The sequence below is a fragment of the Nymphalis io genome, chromosome 4 (assembly GCF_905147045.1).
Source record: "Nymphalis io chromosome 4, ilAglIoxx1.1, whole genome shotgun sequence".
NCBI classification, from domain to species: domain Eukaryota; kingdom Metazoa; phylum Arthropoda; class Insecta; order Lepidoptera; family Nymphalidae; genus Nymphalis; species Nymphalis io.
The window spans coordinates 838779-860156 of record NC_065891.1 but is presented as its reverse complement, the minus strand read 5'-3'; the positions used below and the strand labels follow the sequence as shown (position 1 = coordinate 860156).

Here is a 21378-nt window from a genome sequence, read left to right as displayed (position 1 = left end):
TTACTCTCTTGTATGGCTGCTGATCGTGGGCCCGGGTTCATACTAGAATACACTGACTGTCATGACAACTAGAGATCGTAATATTATTATATTGTTGTGTTTTTTCAATAATGCGAAGTTAGGTAATTATAACTATAAACAAAGTAAACTTGATTGTTATTTCCTGAGTCATATTTTATAGATATAAAAATTTCTACAATACAAAAACTTAATATTTTAATTAGGCATTGGACATGACTAAGCATTTAACAAGAGATTCAATGTCAATTTAAAGACAAATTGAAAGAAAATTACTAATTCATTATAATATTAACCAACTTGCTGTTAGAGACAAGAAAAACATCACCAAACAACTCTCGTGTCAATTGGAATCGATCCGTATTGAACCGATACTCTTCTTGATCAAGGCGAGAACTTCACTAACACTAAGAGTGACATAGTCATATAACATTATCATATTATATTTAAATAGGTAGGTATTTAAAGATTAATTAAAAGGTAATAAACATTGATTTGAATTAATCATTCGGCGTAGTATAAGGAATTGATAAAGTTATCAGGACAATAAAATCTTTGCGAACGGTCCTCGAATACCAAGATAAGCGTTTCATACGTACATAACTTCTATTGTATTTATATTTAAAAAGATATCATAATTAGCGTCAAAGAAGTTTTTACTTTTAAATTGATAACTAACAAAACAGAGATAGGAAGTCTACTTGAACGAAAACGAAGAAAAAATATAACGTTTATTTAATTTATGTGATTATAGTGAAACAAAGACTAAAGTTCAATGATTACATGCAATTTGCATCATGTATAAAAGTTTATTATTATCCATAATACTGGCAGCCTCTTGTAAGTATGATTTTATATTTTTATTGAGTTTTTGCATCATATCTTAAGTATAACTTATTTGAAGTAAATAGATAAAATATTCAATACACACATAACACTAATGTAAAATACACTTAAAGGATAATTTATATATCTAGAAATTTGTCAACGATTATCGTCATCAAAAAATATCAACAAATTACAAAATTTTCTAAACATTAACGAATAATTCGGAGGCTTGGTGCTAAAAGGGCCAAACTACATTTGTGTAAAAACTAAATCACATTTTGCCACTTGCCAAATTATTTTAAAAAGTAAAAAATATTAATGCTAAAACGGCATAAACTTAGCGTTACTAATACCAACAATATCACGCAAAATTATATAAATAAAAGTTTATAAGTTATAGAAAACAACTAACATCGTTTCATTGTTTCTATTATAATTACTAAAAGGAAGGGTTATTGATAATGGCCCTTTTAGGATCAGGCCATAGAAATTACTATTCGTATATGATATTGGCTAAAATAATCTTTGCACTGGAAACGCAATATAATAAGCGTAATAAATGCTTCTAAGCAAAGAAATAATAATAGAATTATCATTATGATATAAAAACAATCACAAATCGAATGCATCTACACTATTGTTAAACGTTTCTAGGTAAAATTGTACTAGCGACACGTTCGGATAACCGCAACAGTTCGCGCTGTTTCCAGTTTACATGGCTTGGACCACGTTACACCAATGAATCCATATTCCTTAATGCAACATGTCAGTTAGCGACAAATCTCTACGATAAAGTGCCCTGTCAAATGCCACTCGTGGTATCATGTAAGTTTTTTACTTTAAATGTTTTTTTAATTTAAATATTACAATAATAATTAAATAGGAATATTTTTGACAGCCATTTACGAATTGTTACTAATATCAATTCTTTCGTCTCGTCAGCATTTAAATCACTTGACTTTTTTCTCAGTTTCTTATAAGGAATTTAAAAACCATCAACAATAATGCAATTATTTAATTGTTTCGTAAGTTAAAGTGCTTTTACAAAGTATGGTGTCCGACTTATGAAAAACAAATTGATAGAATTGAAAGATTTCAAAAGAGATTTATATCATCTTGCATTTCGATCAAGCTTAAAAAGATTTAGACATTTGTTGTAGTAACTGTGCATATTATTTTTAAAGTTATTCTACTCGTCTGTTAACTTATACTTATACCTACTAGCTTTCATGATTTTTTTTTCTTAATAATATAGTGTTAGTGTTTAAGTACAACCGTTGGAGATACTCAATTAATAAATAAACAAGTAATTTAAATATATCTTCCTCCAGTTGCTGAAACGATGATTAAAGTCTCTAGATTAAGACTATGTATTATTTTTATTACCTGGGTCTATTCCCAATACCTCTCTCTATAGTAATTAATACGTAGGTATACAGTGAATTAATGTATAAACAATGCTAATTGTTTTAATAATGCACTTACAGATGATGGAACATGGCCAGATGTTGAGTACATTTGGACTCATCATTCTGAACAAGCGTCATGTACGCTAGCGGATAATGACGTCTGTGCGAAATATACTTTCTATTTCAACGGCCTTGGTTAGAGAAGTATAAGATCCATCAAGAGCATTCATAGTATAAGTCTAGTTCAATATAAAAGTGTAAATACACTAAAATGAAACAAGAAACGAAGTTCAATATTCAAATTTTGCACTTATTGTAAATGCACCACCCGTAAAAAAAATCAGAAGTACCCTCGTCTCCGTGTTGGAACGGCACGAGATCGCTTACGCATATTAACCTCAATTATATTTACCTTACATTTTATGACTTATCTTAGAGTGACTGCAAGAGCAGTCCGTCTATATTGATCACTGGTTAACTGCTCGCGCAGTCCATGTATTGCCGATCTAAAACTTTTTCATCCACTTATTAATATGAATAACCTTTATTTAATATAATAACATTTATGTATTTATTTCAATTGCAAACAACAACAAAAAATAACAATACATGTAAATATTGCTTTATTTTCAGCGGAAAATTCAACATACATGTGCACCAGAGCTATAAATTCTAATAATACTGCAATAACCAGTGGTTGTTATGAAGAAATTAAAGGAAGCTATGCGACAAAAGTATGTTTTTGTCGCAGTTTACCGGGTGGCGTGCCCTGCAACGCAGCGTCTGTAATCTCCGTGCTTCCCATGTTATTCTTTATTCTTGCAACAATCTTAATCATTAGCAACGAGTTCACTTTATTGAATCTTAAACTAATTTAACAGTTCATTACGTTGCCATAGTTTTATTAGGTATCTATTGAAAATTATAAATTAAACAATACAACATTAAAAGTATAATATGTCCTTTGTTTTACGTTATTTACTACTGTTTTACATTTTTCTTTTATTATGTCACCGATTCCAACCACAGCGGCCATTCGGCCAGTACGGTGTATAGTTGAGTGCGCAAAAACAAGTGCGTTTTTCTTCTTTTTCTCTCATAATTCGATGGGGCAATCCAATACGTCCGTATAGTTCAAGCTGAAGACCGCGTGGCATGCTTTACCTATGCGCATTCCGAGACACGGAGGTATAAACGCTAATAACTCCCATACCCGTGAAGATAAATCTTGACAGAACAACCCAATCGCTTTTTAATACCTCAGGCTCAGGATCTGAATCCAGCAACTCAAAGTCCGCATCCTTAAAAGCTAGCCAAGACTAACAAGGCGTATTGTTAACATCAACTTCAGAAATCATATATTATTTTTCAATATTTATAAATAAATCCATACATTTTTAGTCATTCTCATTTTATTTATAAGGTTTACCAACAGTTGTATGCACTGAATATAACACTTAAAACATTTAAAAAAGAAGATACATAGAATAGCGTAACAACTAATTATTGGTAAACACCGATTTATATATATAAATCGGTGTAAGTTTTTTTAATAATACTCTTTTATTTATATTTATTTATTTTTAATTGTCAATATTTTCTAAGATTGAAAATGTTGCACATATAAAAAAGCTAAATTGACTTCCCTAAAACGGAACAGAAAATTATGAAATGGAATTATGTATCTGGTAAGTTAATCTTAAGTCATTGAAATAAAGGTTATTATTGCACGACTAATCACAACACGTACACGAAGATTGTGTGACGTGTCTGTAATGTCACTTAGTTGTCATCGTCAGCTAACAGAAAGTAATTCAATTCCAAAATTATAAAATTTAGCTTTCATTGCGGTGGAATTTTTATCCACAACGGCAAAATAAACATTTCCTTAAAATGTATTCTGTCTTAACAAGAGTAAATGCTATATTAACATACACTCTCAGTGTTTTAGCATGTTTAACATTCCTGTGTTTTCTTTCCACATTAACAGTGGATTATAGAACTGCAGCTCAGATGAACACAGTTAAAGTGGTCGTGTAAGTGAAAGAAATCTTTAATTTATTAAGAAAATGTAATAGTTCTCACATAACCTAAAATAGAAATAAACTTCACAGGCGGCACTATAATTATAAATTTTATATTAAGAAGAAAAAGATACACAAATATGTTGATTTAAATTTTAAGTTGTACAGAAAAAAATATAAATAATTAGACAAAAATCACTTAAAATTAAGACACATTAAAGTTACAATCAATATATTTTATATCACTTAATCGCTCAGTATCTGATGCTGATCATGCATACATTGTTATTAACAAAATAATTTTGTTATTGCAGTAAGAATGTTCCAGACTACGGTGCTTCTAGGGAAAGAAATGATCTTGGCTATTTAACATTTGATCTCAAGACAGATTTGTCAAACCTCTTCAACTGGAATGTAAAACAATTGTTCCTGTATCTCACTGCTGAGTATGTCACACCAAACAATGAGCTGAACCAGGTTGTTTTATGGGATAAAATAATATTAAGAGGAGAAAATGCTGTCCTAGATTTTAAAAACATGAACACAAAATACTATTTCTGGGATGATGGAAATGGTTTGAAGTGAGTTTCTTAAATAATTTTGAACACAAATATCATTTTTAATTTCAATGAAATCACTCTAAAAATATAGAATATGTGATATATGTATACATATTTTCCTTTATTTACCTCTAATCTGTGTCTAATATTTATTTGTCATTTCTTTACAGAGGTCACAACAATGTTACATTGACACTGTCATGGAATATAATCCCCAATGCCGGCTTGCTGCCCAATATTCAAGCCCTCGGTCAACATTCTTTTAAGTTTCCTGTTGAATATACTCAGACAAGAGTATGATTAACTGGGGATTCAAAAATGTTTGGGTGAACTTGTGAAATGTGTGTTATTTGATAAGACAGAATATACAATTTATTTAAATCTGATTTTGATTTATATTCTAATAAATAAAAATACAAAAATTTTATCATTATCTATGAATAGATCAACACTTGCGAACTTTAATGCAGATCAAAGATATTTAGTATTTTAAATTTCATAAGTTCAATTAACCATTCTACTCCATAGTCCAGATGTTTGGTAAAGTAATTAAAAAATATATTTATAAAGTAGATTTAAGCAAAACATTTCAATTAAAAAACTTTATTAAAACTAAGTTGAAACATTTTTTTAATAAGGCTAAAAACAATTATTAATGTTGTGATCGACTTTTTATAATTAACCTAGTGTTCAATGCTGGTGGTAATGTGTGCGTTTGATTTTATGGAACCTGTACCAGAAAAAACTATTCTTTAATTGTTCTAGAGTTTTTTTTTTTTATGAATACTTTTTTTGATTGTGTGTAAGAGGGGATAAAATAAATGACCCATGTTCTTTTATACTGTATATTTTTTCAATTGAAATTTTACAGATACATTATTATTAAATTTAGCACTACTTTTTGTTCTACAGCAGAAAACTTCCTTATGTATATCCTATCACTCCCAATATTACCAGAAAAGGTACTTGTTATGTTATCCATACTTCATGATGCTTCTACCAGTAATGTATCTATTAAATTCTATTTATTTTTGTGATTTCCAAACATACATAAATTAAATTTGTTAACACCTAAATTATCTATTTATTGTATTCTTTCATTTCACACCTCTTAAAGCATTAAGATGGCTAAACTACATAATTTACTAATCTTATAAATTTTGAAAAGTAGATCTCTATTGTATTATAATTGTCAAATTTTTACACTAAATACATATATACACTGGCCGCCAAAAAAATCGACCCACCCGTATTTTTTTACTTACAAAGTTGTTATCTTAACTATGCGACGACCTAGGTGGATTGTTTTACTTATGGGACATACATTTAACATTTTATTACCCACTTGATATTGATTTGGAGGAGTTGTAAGTGTTATTGAGGATATTTGGAATATTTTTAAAGTATTGATAAGAAAACGTTACTTTGTGCACAAAGTGCATGGTTAGTTTATTTCCAGTTCTTAACGCGGAGTCATCTCGGTTCGATGTTTATTATTGATTAAGTGTATGAAACTTTGTTGAAACAATAATTTTAATAAGTTTAAACATAAAAAATCGATACTACTGAAGCAGCAGCTGCTCAAGTCATAGCTCTTATTCATGAGGGGTTAAGTCAGCGAAATGTGGCTAGAACACTAAAATTAAGTCGTTCAGGGGTGCGAAGAGCGTACAAACGCTACTTGGAGACTGGGGAGTATCGCCGGAGACCAGGATCTGGCAGGGGGCGTGTCACGAACCCGACCGATGACCGTTTTATTGGTTTGACGTCTTTAAGAAACCGACATCTTTCGGCTGTTGACGTTCAAGGTAGACTCCGAGAAAGTCGTGGAGTGTCTGTGAGTGAAAATACTGTAAGAAGAAGACTTCGAGAGCAAAACTTAACCCCTCACAAGCCAGCAACAGGACCAAAACTCACAGCATCCCATCGACAAGCAAGACTACAATTTGCTAGGCAGCACGTCGATTGGACACTGGACCAATGGGAGACAGTATTGTTCAGTGATGAAAGCCGAATGTCTCTAGTAGGCTCTGATGGACGACGTAACGTCATGCGAAGGCCAGGAGAACGCTTCTCTCAGTGTTGCATTCGAGAAACAGTCCGATTTGGTGGAGGCTCTACAATGTTTTGGGGAGGTATTTCTTTGACGGGACGCACAGAGCTGGTTTTTTCCGTAATCGTGCTGTTAATGCTGAAACTTACATAACGGACATTCTGGAGCCTCATGTGATGCCTTACGCTGGATATATTGGGGATAATTTCCAACTTATGCACGACAACGCACGACCTCACGTCGCTAGAATTGTTAAAGACTATCTCAGGGAAGTCGAAATTCCAGTTATGCAGTGGCCAGCCAATAGTCCGGACTTAAACCCGATAGAGCACCTCTGGGACCAGCTAAAACGTACGGTTCGAGCACGAAATCCAATTCCAGAAACCCTGAATCAACTGGAAGCTGCCCTAACTGAAGAATGGCAACGGACCCCACAGGAAGACATTAAAAAGCTAATCAGGTCACTTAATAGGCGTATGCAGGCAGTGATTAGGTCAAGAGGAGGAAACACTCCCTATTAAAGTAAGATTTAGGCACCCAAATTTAAAAACAAACGGCATAATCGTTTTGTACACAAAAAAATAAAATTGCGTAAAATTTTGTGTTTTCGTGTTTTGTCACATATTTTCCTAAAAACCTATTTTTTGCGCACTATTTCTGTTTTTGTACAATCCTACAATTGCATTTTTACATTATCAATCTTAAAAATATAAATATGTGGTAGTTTAAAACCATACGATAGCTTTTTTACAAAAAATGTAGGTGGGTCGATTTTTTTGGAGGCCAGTGTATATATCCTGATGTGTATTTTGTAAGTAGGTATATTCATATATCCATATAAGTTTGAACGTTTTCTAAATTTAACTTTATAATACTAAACTAGTTCTTTACTTCTAATACAAAAATTTGCATAACAAAGATCATAATAATCCTCAATTTAATTTTTAATTAATTCGAAATCATAATTACCATTACAATAATGATGTTATCTATTCACTAAAGCAATTACAACTTGCTGACTTAAATATTTAAAGAAGGACCCCACACAAAATTTTCTAAGAATAAAAAAGAATATTTAATTTTAGAAAGCTATAAAATCTCATCATCTGATAAATCATCATCTGTTTGTCTTAGTATAGGAAAATCCCAATAACTTTATGGCCACGAATAATTGAAATTTATGACTGCAACATTCTTCAAAAGACTACTAAGTATTAGAAAATATGTAACCTGATACACTAATATTTCATTTATGTTCGCTAAAAAAATATTTGAATGGATGCAGGTCTCCTTGAATTATAATTAATTATATATTTATGTTGGAAATGGGAATTCTTAACATTATGCCTCAACCATAAAAACAAATTATTAGATTGTTATAATTATTATACATTAACAATATTCTTTTACTTAATGCCCGAGATTTAACGTTATTGATCTTTGATTTAGGTTGTATATTTATTTAAGACTTGCTGTGAGTTCGACAAGAAAAACTATTTACTATTACTTTATGAACTATTTGTGCTAAGTTTAAATTACATGAAAAATTTATATCCTGTCAGCTGTAACACATGAGGTAGCAATCAACAACGAACATTATGAATAAAATATCAGTTACAAACAAAAAAATCTAAAATGTATTCTTTAATAGAAATTATGAACCAATTCGACTTCAGAATAATAATTATATTTGTTTATAATATGGTTGTAAACAATTTTAACATATCAAAGGCTTAGCATAAGCAAATACAAATAATTTTATATAGGTAAGACTTGTTCGTTTTTTGTTCAACATTCAACTCGAATCTAATTTCATTATTATAAAAATAACACAAGTAATTTTGGCTACACCTACGGATTACATTCAAAAGTTTTCCATAAAATTACAATTGTTTCTTCGATTTTATTATTTAATTATACTTACTACCATTTCAAAAATATGATCTATACAAACTACTCGTTTTGAATCATTTATCAATCTTAAAAATTGTAGTACATATTTAAGGCTTACTTATTTAATTATAAGTGTTCCGTACCAAAAAGTAACAACATCTTGTCAAATATAAAATTTCACAGGAACGACTACCGAACTTTACTTTTATATAACCTTATAAAAGGATTTGGATTCTAACATTATATATATAGAGAATCTGATTTAACATTACTTTAGCATAGACAAATATTTAAAAACAAATATTAATGTTTTTTTTTTATTGTTTCTTTAATATTCCGAAGTCAGTAATTGTTTGAGTTATATATATAATGGCTTTGGTACGAAACGCTAACATTCTGTGAATATGTACACACTTAAACATGTACTCATTATTATTAAATTTCCGAATTAACATTTCTTTTTTTTTATTTAAAAACAACTAATAACATAAACAGTTATCAAATTATCTTTATTATTTTTAAACGGTATATCCTATGCCTAAAAAAACAATGCCTGTTTCCGTACGCATTCTGTGTTGACGTATTCGGTTGAATTTAATCATTCATTTTAACTTTGTAAGTTTGTACTGTCGTTGGCACTTGCATCAACGTTTCTGGCATATTCCTATATAGATGGCGCGAATCTTTTCTATTAGTTTACAAAAAAAATATTACAAGTCTTTAAATTCTTGCTCGAGTTCTGTAAAAATTAACGTTATTAGTATTTTTAAATGAAACAAAGTATTAAATTAGGTCAGCGTGCCAGTTTGAAGGACGGTTAATTTTCTTACAAACAGTAATTATAACGTCCTTTAATTAATATACTAAGTATATATATATGAACCAGTCCCTATAATATTGCTCGCATGCTATAGCGTGATCGAAAATCACGAAATCTACAAAGACTACCGTTAACTACATTATTTTCTAACATCCAAAGCTTAATCGCATGAAAAAATATTGCCATATCAATATAACATACATTGTAAATTAAGTTTTTTTTTGCTTTTTACCATACAGATGACTCACATTGCAAATCTAAATCGAAATATATAATATAGATTTATAAGCTTTCTTAGACTGTGAGCCATGCTCTCGAAACAGATAAGATTAAAAACGAGATAATTTAAATTTTCAACACGCGTTTAATTCTTTTTTATTTCTCCTAGTCAACTATAGTATGTTCATCTTTACATTTTTGTAATAAATGTTTAGAATAAAAAAAATATTCGATGAGAAATATGACAAGGCACACTTAAAACGCATCTATACTAATAATAGAATATTCGAGCAATGAATTTTGGCCTTCAGCGATAAAACAGCCTCACTATTAATTATAATTAGAATCAAATACTGTTAATGTTGAACAAGACAATGATTTTAAAATCCGTTAGAGCCAGCTTCGCACTAATGGCCTAACTTATTTTTGAGTATTAATCCTGTTTTATTTCTCTTAGGCTAGAAAAAACCAGAAAGTGTTTGTGATATTCACAAAATTGTATCTGTTAAGTAGGAGAAAACTTAAGGTAATCAAGAATTTATGTCCATTCAAATACATAAGATATATTGAGGATTAAAATGAAATATTGACAAAACTGAATAATTTGCCTCAATAATCTCCTATGCAATTGTTTGATACATACCACATAACTAAAAGTTGTGTAGAAATTTAAATAGTCAAAAGTACAAAAGTTATCTAATTTAAACATAATACTTTTGCAGTTTTTTAATATGTATGAAGATGAGAAAACAAATATTCAATAAAAAAAAAATTTAATCAATCTATGAGTATATCGTTCAACACTAATAAAATAATAACATTTTATTTTTAATTATGTGCTTTTATCTTAAACAATTTGGTCCATGCCATAACTCGCAGTAAAAAACAGTTTTATTAATTATACTTGTGTGTAAGACAACATGGACCATGGAGCCAGGGATTCATTTAGCAATTAAAAATTCTGATTAAATATTGATTAAGGGTAATTAATCACTAGCTCCTGGACCATAATACAAACACTTAAAAAAATATTATAAACAAAAGAATATTTGCGCTAAACCTATTTATATAGTTTGATGAAAGGAATTAACACACATACTGAATTTGCACTTTTCAAGAACATCATAAGAATTAATGTAAGTCTACTTTGCATTACAGTTACTTAAGGTATTTGTCTATAATATTCAACATCAATACAACCAATTAAGGAATAGTATTATGACAATATATTTATATTTCAAATACATATTTATTCATTGTAATTTTGTTACATTTTTTATATAAGAAATATGAAAGATACAGGCTGTCAAAAGACCTAGAATCCAAAATCTGCATGTAACTTTAAAGTATAAGTTGTATACTGGAACGATGACCGTCATCAGTTATTGTACACCCTGTCCGCACACCAGGTATTATGAAAAAACACATGTACACGGATAGCAGTCTGTGAGAACAATTCACATGTGTAGGGAGATGAGTTATGGTATGTGTGAGTGAGGGAGTAGGTGGCCTGTGACCAATGCTCAGAGGCGGGAAAGATCCACTGCTGGGCGTCACGCTCCTGAAAGTGGAGGCCCGTCCGTCTGAACATCCTTGTCTTCCATGGGTGGTCCATATGTCTTATCTGATCCATACCGCCTTGACAAGTTCAACATTTCCCGCAGGCCCTGAAATCATTAATTTCATTTGTTTGGTAAAATTGTCAACATTGACATAATACAATGTTGAAATTTCACACAATATATCGTTCCCATAGGGTGAAGTTTAAATAGCTGTCACCTATCAAATTTTTGAATTTTGAAGATAAATGTGAAATATTTATTAGAATCACTTACTTATTATCTTAACCGATATTTAATAAGTATGAAGTTTTGTTGCTGTTGTTGTTTCATATACGTGCCAAACAACGAATCCATCCATACGAACATACATCATAATAACTATATTGTGAATAATTGGAAAACTTTTTACATCTCTCCACATTATTACATATTATTACAATAAGGCACTTTTATATTATGATATAATATCTTTATATACGATATGGCATATATCAATTTAGTTGGATCGAACATTGTGGGCTTCAACAACAAAGTGCCACACGTAGACAGAGAAACTAATAGACGCAATGACGATTTCCTTCTCACTTACACAAGAAAGAGAACGAAAATTACGTTACAAATGGTTTAGACAGAGATAGAATTATCAAATCTTTTGTCCCTTATCGCGTAACCAGTTTTGGTGTTTGTTTCGCTACTCAAGTAGCGAAACAAACTTGACAGTTGGTGCGTTCATTGTATTTTTTGTTTAATTTTCGCTTACTTTTATGTTAGAAAACATCTAATCCAGTGAAAAGGCCGAGAATCAATCCTTATGTCATATCGAAGTTTATACAATGGTGCATTGTCGTATTATTTCATGATAAAGTGATACCAAAAAGAAAATTGCCGGCGTGTGTTTTTTCGCCTATTTTGTCCCTAAATATAGTTTCTCAGTGATGTTTATTTATGCCATAGCATGACGGAACCTTATATTGCATTAAACTCCAGAAGATAATAGGATTTTCCAGTTTTTATCATTCATAACCTATAATTATTTATCGTGTAAGTGCTGCCAGCGTAAGCTAAGAAAAATGTTCCGATTTTCTATAAAATATATCGACTCGTCGACAATGTAAACAAATAGATATGGAGTCCAATAATAAAGTAAATAACCTAAAGTGCTTCGTTATATGTAAATATATTATTTTAATTTATTCGTTCTCCTTTTTATAATTTCCTAACAACATTATTTAACATTCTTCATTAATTTATAATATTATTAGATTCCGAGTCAAGAGGTTAACATAGAAATATATGTGGCAACTATTCTTTACTAATAATTTAATTGAGTGTTTTAGATTTCGACTTCTGAGGAGAATGCTAATCCAGTACCAAAAAGATGCCGAAGTACTATTGATAACGGAAACAAAAACAAACAATTAAACAGTATTTGGGTGTAGTTGGAAAACAAAAAAATATTTTAATTAAAAAAAAAGGATGATAAATATTAAAAAGTAAAATTTATTAAACTAAATAATTGTTTTAATTAAATCCTGAAAATTATTTATCTCCCAAAATAGGGAATGCAGTTCCTATAGCAACATTATACGCACACATTAACAAACTATCTCTGTCTCAATCGCGGTTTCACGGCCCCTTGGTCTATTTGTTTCTCTGTCTACAGTGCCACATGACTTTTTTTAGGGGTGGCATAGATAAAATTGCAAAGTTAGTCACAATGAAACTGTATTACTATATACTAAACTAATTAATTGTTAGCATTTTACATTTATTATTCTGTATCCAATGTTATAAATAGTGAAATTAAGCCACCATTGGTAGATATTTTAAAGCAAATCTGAAAATCATTTTACAATTTTCCTTAAATTGTCACATGAATATAAAGATTATTTAGGGATAATTAGTAATAAGTTATGAAATATATATAAAAGAGTTATTGGCTGACGATACAGCAAGTTATAAAGCATCAGTTAGTTTATCAATTGGATTAAGCAATGCATAAAAATGCTGGCTCAGCAAAAATAGTCGCTTGCTTGTTGATCCCGTATGCAATTAAAAACATGACATGATATATTTATGTAATTAGTCATGATAATTATTTTAATATAATTATATATAGGCCTCTGCATCTTTGACAGATGATTTAAGCGGCATCGCGAAGACACTTGCGTTCATGACTGAAAAGACCAATGCGAGAGAGGATCCTCCGGCCGCACTTCCGACAAGTGTATGCGCCCCCAGATGGGCGGGGGTTTGAAGCCCGCTCGTAACGCCTAGTGCGTTTTTCTTTTAGTAGTTTAAACCAGTCATTGTCATGCTTTGATTGACCTTCGTGAATAAGGCGTCGCCACTTGGCACGGTCCTCTGCCAGTTCCTCCCATCGATTGCTAGGGATGTTAAACGCAACCATATCACGCTTAGCGCAATCTTTGTAACGGAGCATAGGCCGCCCAACAGACCTCTTTGCATCCACAACCTCTCCCAGTAGTATTTGCCTTGGAAGACGGGTCTGCTCCATTCGATGCACGTGTCCCAGCCACCGTAACCGTTTTTTTTTTAGAATGGCCATGATGCTAGGCAGCTGTGCCTTGCCTAGAACAGACTCGTTTGTCACGCGATCCTGCCATGTGATGCCCAGAATGTTCCGAAGACAGCGCAAGTGAAATGTGTTTAGTCGGCGTTCTTGTTTTGCGTACGTTGTCCACGTTTCTGCTCCATACAAGAGTGTGCTTAGGGCACATGATTGGTAAACAAGCATTTTCGTTTTTACCGTAAGGTGTCTGTTATCCCAAGCCCTTGAACAGAGCCTCCCGAACATAGAGGCTGCTTTGCCGATGCGGAAGTCGATCTCTGCATCAAGCGAGAGATTGCTTGACAAATGCGACCCAAGGTAGCAAAATTTGTTAACCACCTGTAAAGGTGCGCCGTTAAGCAAGATGACTGGTTGCTCTAAACATCCTTGCGCTAAAATAACGGTCTTCTTGCAGTTTATGGACATTGAGAAGAGGTCGCACGCTCTGGCAAATTTGTCCATTAGACTCTGGAGTTGAGCTTGGTCATGAGCAACGAAGGCAGCGTCGTCAGCGAAGAGGAGACTATCTACAAATAGGTCCTCCCTGTAGCGTTTGGACTTGAGCATTGAGATGTTGTACAGCCTACCATCGGTTCGCGTGTGTAAGTGGACGCCTTGCTGTTCATCTCCAAAAGCAACCTTCAGAAGCACCGAGAAGAATATTCCGAACAAGGTGGGGGCCAGTGCACAACCTTGACGAACGCCACGGCGTACGTCGAATGGCGTGGATGCGTTGCCATTGTGCAGGACGGTGACTTCCATACCTTCGTGGAACGATTGCACTATCCTTAGGAGTTTTGGGGGGCATCCAATTCTGACAAGAACCGAGTACAACCCCTCTCTGCTCACGGAGTCAAAAGCCTTATTTAGGTCTACAAATGCAATGACTAGGGGGGTATGTTGCTCCCTACACTTTTCTTGTAGCTGTCTGAGTGAAAATATCATGTCGACAGTTGACCGTTGGGACCTAAAACCACATTGTGCTTCAGGGTATACGCGGTCGGCGAGCCTTTGTAGTTTGCCTAAAATGGCCCTGGCAAAGGCTTTACCGACGATGCTAAGAAGAGATATACCGCGGTAACAGTTGCAGTCGCCACGATCGCCTTTGCCTTTATAAAGAGTGACGATGTTAGCATCTCGCATATACTGAGGGACGTAGTTTTCTTCCCAGCACTTAGCCAGGTGGTTATGAAGGATGGGCAAGAGGCACTCAAGCTTGACGACTTCGGTGACAACGTCGTCTTTTCCGGGGCTCTTTCCGCATTTGAGCTTCTTGACGGCCAGATAAAGTTCCTCTACTGTGGGTGCAACGTCTAGCTCGTGCCAAGTTGCCAGATTCGGGACAAGCTCCATTGCTTCTGGCTGAATATCCACTGGGCACGAGTAGAGCCCCTTGTAGTATTCTACCCATCTTGCCATCTGACGGGTGCTGTCTGTTATAACAGAACCGTCGGTTTCCTTGAGAGGTGCCGTCTTTTTTGGAGTAGGTCCAAGAGCTCTTTTGATGCCCGCGTACACCCCGCCAATATCCCCCGCGTTTGCGCACGCTTGGATGCTTTGGCAAAGCTCTGTCCAATACGCATTTACAAAGAAGCGCGTGCTACGCTGGAGTGAGGCTTTTGCCTTCGTGAGATCTTTACGCGTCGCATCGCAAGGGTTAAGGCGAAAATTTAAAGCGGCTTGGCGTTTCGAGTCAATCAAGGGAAGTAAGTGCTCCTCGTTTTCTTGAAACCAGTCGTAAGATTTTGCCTTTTGATAGCCAAAAATCTTGCCTGCAGTGTCAGTGAGAAGAGACTTGACTTTTTCCCATTCGACTCGCGCTGATGCCGTACTATCCCAAGTTGCAACTTCTTCGCGGACGAGTTCCCCAAATGACTCCACTACTTCCATGTCACAAGTCTTGAAAAGATTTATCTTTTTACGACCGGGTGGCTTGGAAGAATGGACTCTTCTAGGGACAAGTCGGACTTTAGTAGCAACGAGGCTGTGATCGGTGTCACAATCGGCACTGTGAAACGCCCGCGTGTGGAGCGTTTCCCGTAGATCCCTCCTTCTTGTAAGAGCAAGGTCTAATTGGTGCCAGTGTTTAGATCGAGGGTGCATCCACGAGACTTTCCGCATCATTTTGCCTTTAAAAAAGGTGTTGGTAACACACAGCTGGTGCTTTGAGCAAAACTCCAACAGTCGTTGTCCGTTGTCGTTAAGCTTCCCTATGCCGTGTGCACCGAGGCATTCAGGCCAGGCTGGTGTGCCCTGACCGACGCGGGCATTAAAGTCACCCAAAATATGCAGTCTGTCAGTTGGATTTACCCTGCGCACTGTCTCATCGAGCTGGCCGTAGAATTGATCCTTGGTCTCGGGTTTTGAACTAAGCGTCGGTGCGTAAGCGGAAATTAGCGTGACAAAGCCGCTTTTTGTGTTTAGACGCAAGACCATAATTCGCTCGGAAACGCCTACAGGTGTTTCTATGGCGTTGATGAGATGGTTTCGAACCGCGAAACCTACACCATGCTCTCGTGTTTCCAAGGAACTCTTGCCCTTCCAGTAAAAAGTGTAGTTAGCTTCACGCAAAGACCCTTCGTCTTCAGTTCTGGTCTCTTGTAAGGCTACAATATCAATATTGAGCCTTGTAAGCTCCACGTCGATACTGTAAGTTTTGCGCAGTTCTTGGGCGCAATCGGAGCTTCCGTAGGTGTTCGGAAAGCCTGTCCTCATCGTTCGGACATTCCATGTCGCAAAGCGCATGTAAGCAGCGTTGGTGTGGGTTTTGGGATTTATGTTCCTTTGAGCAGGTGGATAATGTCACAGCGTCAACGTCTAGCTGTAAGGCTTGTGTTCCGTTCACCCAGGCGGAACAAGTTAACGCTGAGGCGGATCAGTACCTTATTGATCGGGGGCTGCCCGACTTAAAGCAGGCGGTAACTGATCAATGGATCTACGATGGATCCTCCTACTGTCAAGAGTGGCCCCTGGCGTCCGCACTTACGCCTATTCGTGCTGACTTATAACCGGTGACTGCCACTCTCCGTGTTGTTTTCCACCTGCAAGACAGGTGAGCGAAGTGTCCTCTCCGTGGATGCTGCTACGCCTGGGCCTGGCGACTTTATGGCAACACGGGCTTGCCCAGTACCCATGCCACCCTCTCCTCCTCCCCAGCAGGATCCGCAGGAATGACGAGTCAATACGTGTGGTGCTGGTTTGGCCGCAGGTGACTGGCTTACGCCTAAACGGAGGCACTGCTCCGGGTTTAATATTAGTTTTCCTTCTTCTTTGGCGTGACGCTGGGATAATTTTGGGAAACAGCGTATCAAGGAGAGGGGTGAGGATACTGTGATCACGGAAGATACAGGAATGTGACACTAGTAGCTAGAGCAGTCCGGGGTCGCGTACCCGTAGTGATTCCAACCAGCTATCGGACAGATAACTGTTAGATCCACCCTCTGGACTATTAATAATTATATTATTATAAATTGAATAAAATGTCAGAATAACAAAGTCAGTATGTTAACAAGTCTAGGAAGTCAGTTTTTGTCTACTTTCTAATTATGTAATAATTTGAAGCTATTTATTTCAAATTGCAGTTTGAAAATTTTAGATTCAATATAATCTAAGTGGAGCCTGGAGGTGAATAGTGTACACCTACACTGGAGTTTATCCTTTGGCTACTAGCAATCCTTTGAAGTGTGGGCTCATTTGGTTTGTTTTGACAAGTGACTTCAATTGAAAAATATACTTTTTAGACATATTTACACTATTTCGCCATATTTAGCATGTAATAAGTTTAATATTTTACATGTAATGTAGCAAAAAAATCTATGAATATAAACATAAGTAGAAGGATGAAGTAGAATAATTATGTTTTTAGAAGTTACAGATAATTCATGGGGGACTTGATTTTCTTTTATGAATTATAAAGACATAGAAGTTAAGTTACTAAAAAGAACAAACAAAAAATATTATTACTATTTTTACATTATACAATAATTAACTGATTAGTGAACAATTATCTTTTTAAAAAATCAAATAAAGTACCGCATTTGAACCATTTTGCAAAAAATAACTATTTACCTTGTTTTCAGTAATCAGCCTTTGGTAAAGTTCCTCTTCTCTCCTAGATTCACCATTTTCATCCATATTTACTGCCTTGTACATAATGCTTGTCATCTCATTAATTCTCTCTGCCTGTTGACGAATCAACTAAAACAAAAAAAATATATAAAATTATTAATATTAGGTAATAAAATTAGTAAAATACAGTACCACAGTAGTATTCTTATTAATAAAATAGCTATGTGGTTACCACCAGATAAGAAAAGCCACTCCATTTCAAGCATTGAGTATTGGAGGACCCAACTAAGGAATTTTGTGCCAAGTTCTTACATCAATGCCTTCAGTACTTAGTGCAATAGTACAATCTCCGTGATGAGTGGAAACAAATCTACAAGCATATACATTCTCAAATAACGGTGTCAGGTAAGGGGCCAGACCAAATTCTATTTCTAGAAATGTTATCAAAAACATGAGCCTTATGATTTGCTCTCAGCATGCGCATAATTATGATGACTAAAATAAGTAATGAATAACTGATTTATTAAATTCAGTTGTAACTAGATAATAAACTAAAATTGTGGTATCTTCTTAAAATTTTTAATGATTCAAATACATACCTCCTCTTGTTTTTCATTTATTGCTGCTGTAAAGTCTATCCTCGACTCCCATATTCTTTTTTCAGTATGCTGGCGGTACTTGGACATAATAAGTTCTAGAGCTTTCCTGTGATCTTCTAAGGCAGCTCTCAACTCTCCATTCTCTCTCTGAACATCCCTCATTAATCGAGATTCTCTCTCCATACTTGCTACTAATTCCCCCCTCGGTCTCTCTCGAGATGACTCATTAAGCGTATCCACTTCCTCTTTGTACTAAAACATTATAAAAGGGAATATATTAAGATTATAAATGCTATAGTAAAATTTTGATAGAAATCATATCATTGCTATCATCACTAATTGCTTTATTTAAACTTTATTTGGTGAATACTTCAATTGCAATATAACAGTTACAGGTAGTCGTAGTAGGTAGTAGGCAGCAACCAAAAATTATTAGTTCAAAAATATTATATGGACTGACACTAACTACGTGCTATTGTCCTCACCTGTTTTATAGTATAGATTTGTCTGTAAGCTGTTTGGGTTTCAGTCAATAAAGTATCTGCTTCTGTCTCACGTTCTTTGAGACGGCCAGCTAATCTTTTAGCGTCCAAAATAATTTGTTGTATGGTCAGTGACATCTGAAAAGACCAACAATCTACAAAATATTCGATTCTATGGATAATGTTTCTAATAATTCTTGAAAGCACAAACCCTGAATTCCACACAATGTAATGACTCAAGTAACGTTTCATCTAATAATTATTACTAAGTTTACTCGATTAGGTCACTAAATGTGAGTAAAAACCCCAAACGATCACACATCAGCTGTTTCGTGAATAGAGTTCGGCAGCCATTAGCTTTCAATAGAAGCTGACTATTATGACTACAAATTTGATTGACCTTCATATTCAAAGTGAAATTTCTTCTACATATGGCGTTACCTTAGTGTGAGCAAGATAGAATGAGTTTATTGGCGTTTCATGTGTCAATTCTATTTATCCTGGTAATATTTATGACATGACCTTGATAGCATTTACAAAGATTATAAAAAGTGAATGTAACGTTCCTTATTTTAGTAGGTAACAGAACTAACAGACAAGCTTAACCATAAATAAATACTTATTATTTCTAGATTAAATGCATACTAAACTTTAAAAAATAATAATGATATAGCCATACTTATTACTAACCGTACGATAATAATATTATCTTTCAAATACGATTTCGTATCGTATTTATAAATTTTTTGCACCAATATGGTGACCCGAGAACAAAAATTATACCTACCTATATCACAGAGTAGATTACATAAGCACTAGCCTAATGCAACCACAGAAGGAGTAAAGACTAATAAATAAATAAAATTGACCTTGAATTAACGTGATATGATTGGTCGAGATCTTGAATAATCTATGATATTCATTACACATTCGCGAAAAACTGACATTTTGAATTTTGCCAAAGTTTGTAACGGAACTTTAGAAGTAAAATTAAAAGCTAGATTATAAAACAAAGTTATAATCTATGGATGTAATCATTAAACGGAATAGTGATGTAATTTATATAGAGATATATAAATTAAGTATTGTTTGTAATGTATATAAATCGCATAAAATATGTAAATCCGAGGTTTTTATATTTACTCCTTCTTCGATTGGAATAGGCATTTCAATAAAAAAAAGCCGCATTCGAAACAATATTCGGTTGAACGCTTGCACGATAGTTTTTGTTCGTGATGACCTCGGCCATTTCTATGTAATAATGACAATTATTATTATTTTGCTAATATTATTGTTCAATCGAATAGGATTGTATTTTAAAATATAATATATTATCCCTGTGGCGGTTGTAACAGTGCATGCGAAATTTTCCCTATACCTATTGTTATGAAGCCTAACGAATCAAATAATTTAATAATAACAAGTGAATAAGATTTGTGGCCTATTTGTGCAAAAATTTAATTTAAATTGAACTTTTTTGACCTTGTCAAAATTCTTTATTGTACTATTTTGTTACAACAAGAGTTTAAAAACATAATTATTTACATAGAAAAAGTATTTCGGAGATGATAATGCGCCAAATTGACATCTTGTGTATGATTTATTTAGTTATCTTTCTATTTCCAATCGATAAAACAATCTAATATATTAAGGTCAACATAAAAATTATTTAAAATTTTCTGTACCAATATTATGAATGCGAAAGATTGAGCGCATGGGAATTGTTTCTCAAACACGCCATAAATACTGTATATTGTATACTGGGTTCACGTAAACTCGGTACATATCTATGTACCGAGTATCACATTTTTTATAGCTGAAAAGTGCTTTCCATCGCTGAATTATCGTTTTAAAAACACACATTTCTCTCTCATTTACATTTAAGCTGAAAAGCTTACTACTCTGTCACGCCGATGGCTAGACTTGTAGGCCTCCTTCGCCTATCTGAACCTTTTCGCCTTCAAAGGAACTTCTTATTTATTTTAATTAATATAAATTCCTTCTTTCATTTATATTTACGCTTAGCAAAGCGGGTTGGTAACGGCGAGTATATTATAATAACATTCTATCTGATCTGCTGACTTTTGACTTTTATACAGGAGTCTCAGTTACATAAATGACAATGCCAGAATTTCTATAGTACGTACTCTACCATACCCAAGGCTTGTAGTTTAGATACTCAAACCCCCATTTTTCTTTTGTAACAGTTTAATGTCTTAGAATAGAATTTAATAAATGGTATAAAATTTACATAACTATTTAGTCATATCC

General features: G+C 33.9%; 3 protein-coding genes across 3 annotated transcripts; 2 read left to right on the top strand and 1 right to left on the bottom strand.

The window, feature by feature from the left end:
- Nucleotides 1-553: 553 nt before the first annotated feature.
- On the top strand, nucleotides 554-3655 carry LOC126781749 (uncharacterized). The gene is made up of 4 exons (XM_050506781.1): nucleotides 554-858; nucleotides 1501-1671; nucleotides 2334-2450; nucleotides 2889-3655. The coding sequence occupies exons 1-4, from the start codon at nucleotides 816-818 to the stop codon at nucleotides 3131-3133; spliced, it is 576 nt and encodes a 191-aa protein (XP_050362738.1). The 5' UTR covers nucleotides 554-815; the 3' UTR covers nucleotides 3134-3655.
- A 351-nt stretch (nucleotides 3656-4006) lies between these two features.
- Nucleotides 4007-5225, top strand: LOC126781753 (signal peptidase complex subunit 3). Its single transcript, XM_050506785.1, has 3 exons — nucleotides 4007-4291; nucleotides 4594-4860; nucleotides 5010-5225. Exons 1-3 carry the CDS (start codon nucleotides 4149-4151, stop codon nucleotides 5137-5139), a joined length of 540 nt encoding a protein of 179 aa, XP_050362742.1. The 5' UTR covers nucleotides 4007-4148; the 3' UTR covers nucleotides 5140-5225.
- Nucleotides 5226-5670: 445 nt separating this feature from the next.
- On the bottom strand, nucleotides 5671-19463 carry LOC126781745 (FGFR1 oncogene partner 2 homolog). Its single transcript, XM_050506776.1, has 5 exons — nucleotides 19319-19463; nucleotides 19111-19245; nucleotides 18626-18877; nucleotides 18027-18155; nucleotides 5671-11491 (listed from the first exon to the last, which is right to left on the bottom strand). Exons 2-5 carry the CDS (start codon nucleotides 19243-19245, stop codon nucleotides 11378-11380), a joined length of 630 nt encoding a protein of 209 aa, XP_050362733.1. The 5' UTR covers nucleotides 19319-19463; the 3' UTR covers nucleotides 5671-11377.
- Nucleotides 19464-21378: the final 1915 nt, after the last annotated feature.

Bases quoted from the DNA above. Each gene is read 5' to 3' on its own strand.
- LOC126781749 (XM_050506781.1), top strand. From the start codon at position 816: ATGTATAAAAGTTTATTATTATCCATAATACTGGCAGCCTCTT. The intron at 859-1,500 runs GTAAGTATGATT...AAACGTTTCTAG, and splicing joins CATAATACTGGCAGCCTCTT to GTAAAATTGTACTAGCGACA. The intron at 2,451-2,888 runs GTTAGAGAAGTA...CTTTATTTTCAG, and splicing joins TTTCTATTTCAACGGCCTTG to CGGAAAATTCAACATACATG.
- LOC126781745 (XM_050506776.1), bottom strand. From the start codon at position 19,245: ATGTCACTGACCATACAACAAATTATTTTGGACGCTAAAAGATTAGCT. The intron at 18,156-18,625 runs GTATGTATTTGA...TTTTTGTTTTAG, and splicing joins TAAATGAAAAACAAGAGGAG to TTGATTCGTCAACAGGCAGA. The intron at 11,492-18,026 runs GTAAATAGTTAT...TAATGATTTCAG, and splicing joins GGCTGATTACTGAAAACAAG to GGCCTGCGGGAAATGTTGAA.
- LOC126781753 (XM_050506785.1), top strand. From the start codon at position 4,149: ATGTATTCTGTCTTAACAAGAGTAAATGCTATATTAACATACACTCTC. The intron at 4,292-4,593 runs GTAAGTGAAAGA...TTGTTATTGCAG, and splicing joins AACACAGTTAAAGTGGTCGT to TAAGAATGTTCCAGACTACG. The intron at 4,861-5,009 runs GTGAGTTTCTTA...ATTTCTTTACAG, and splicing joins GATGATGGAAATGGTTTGAA to AGGTCACAACAATGTTACAT.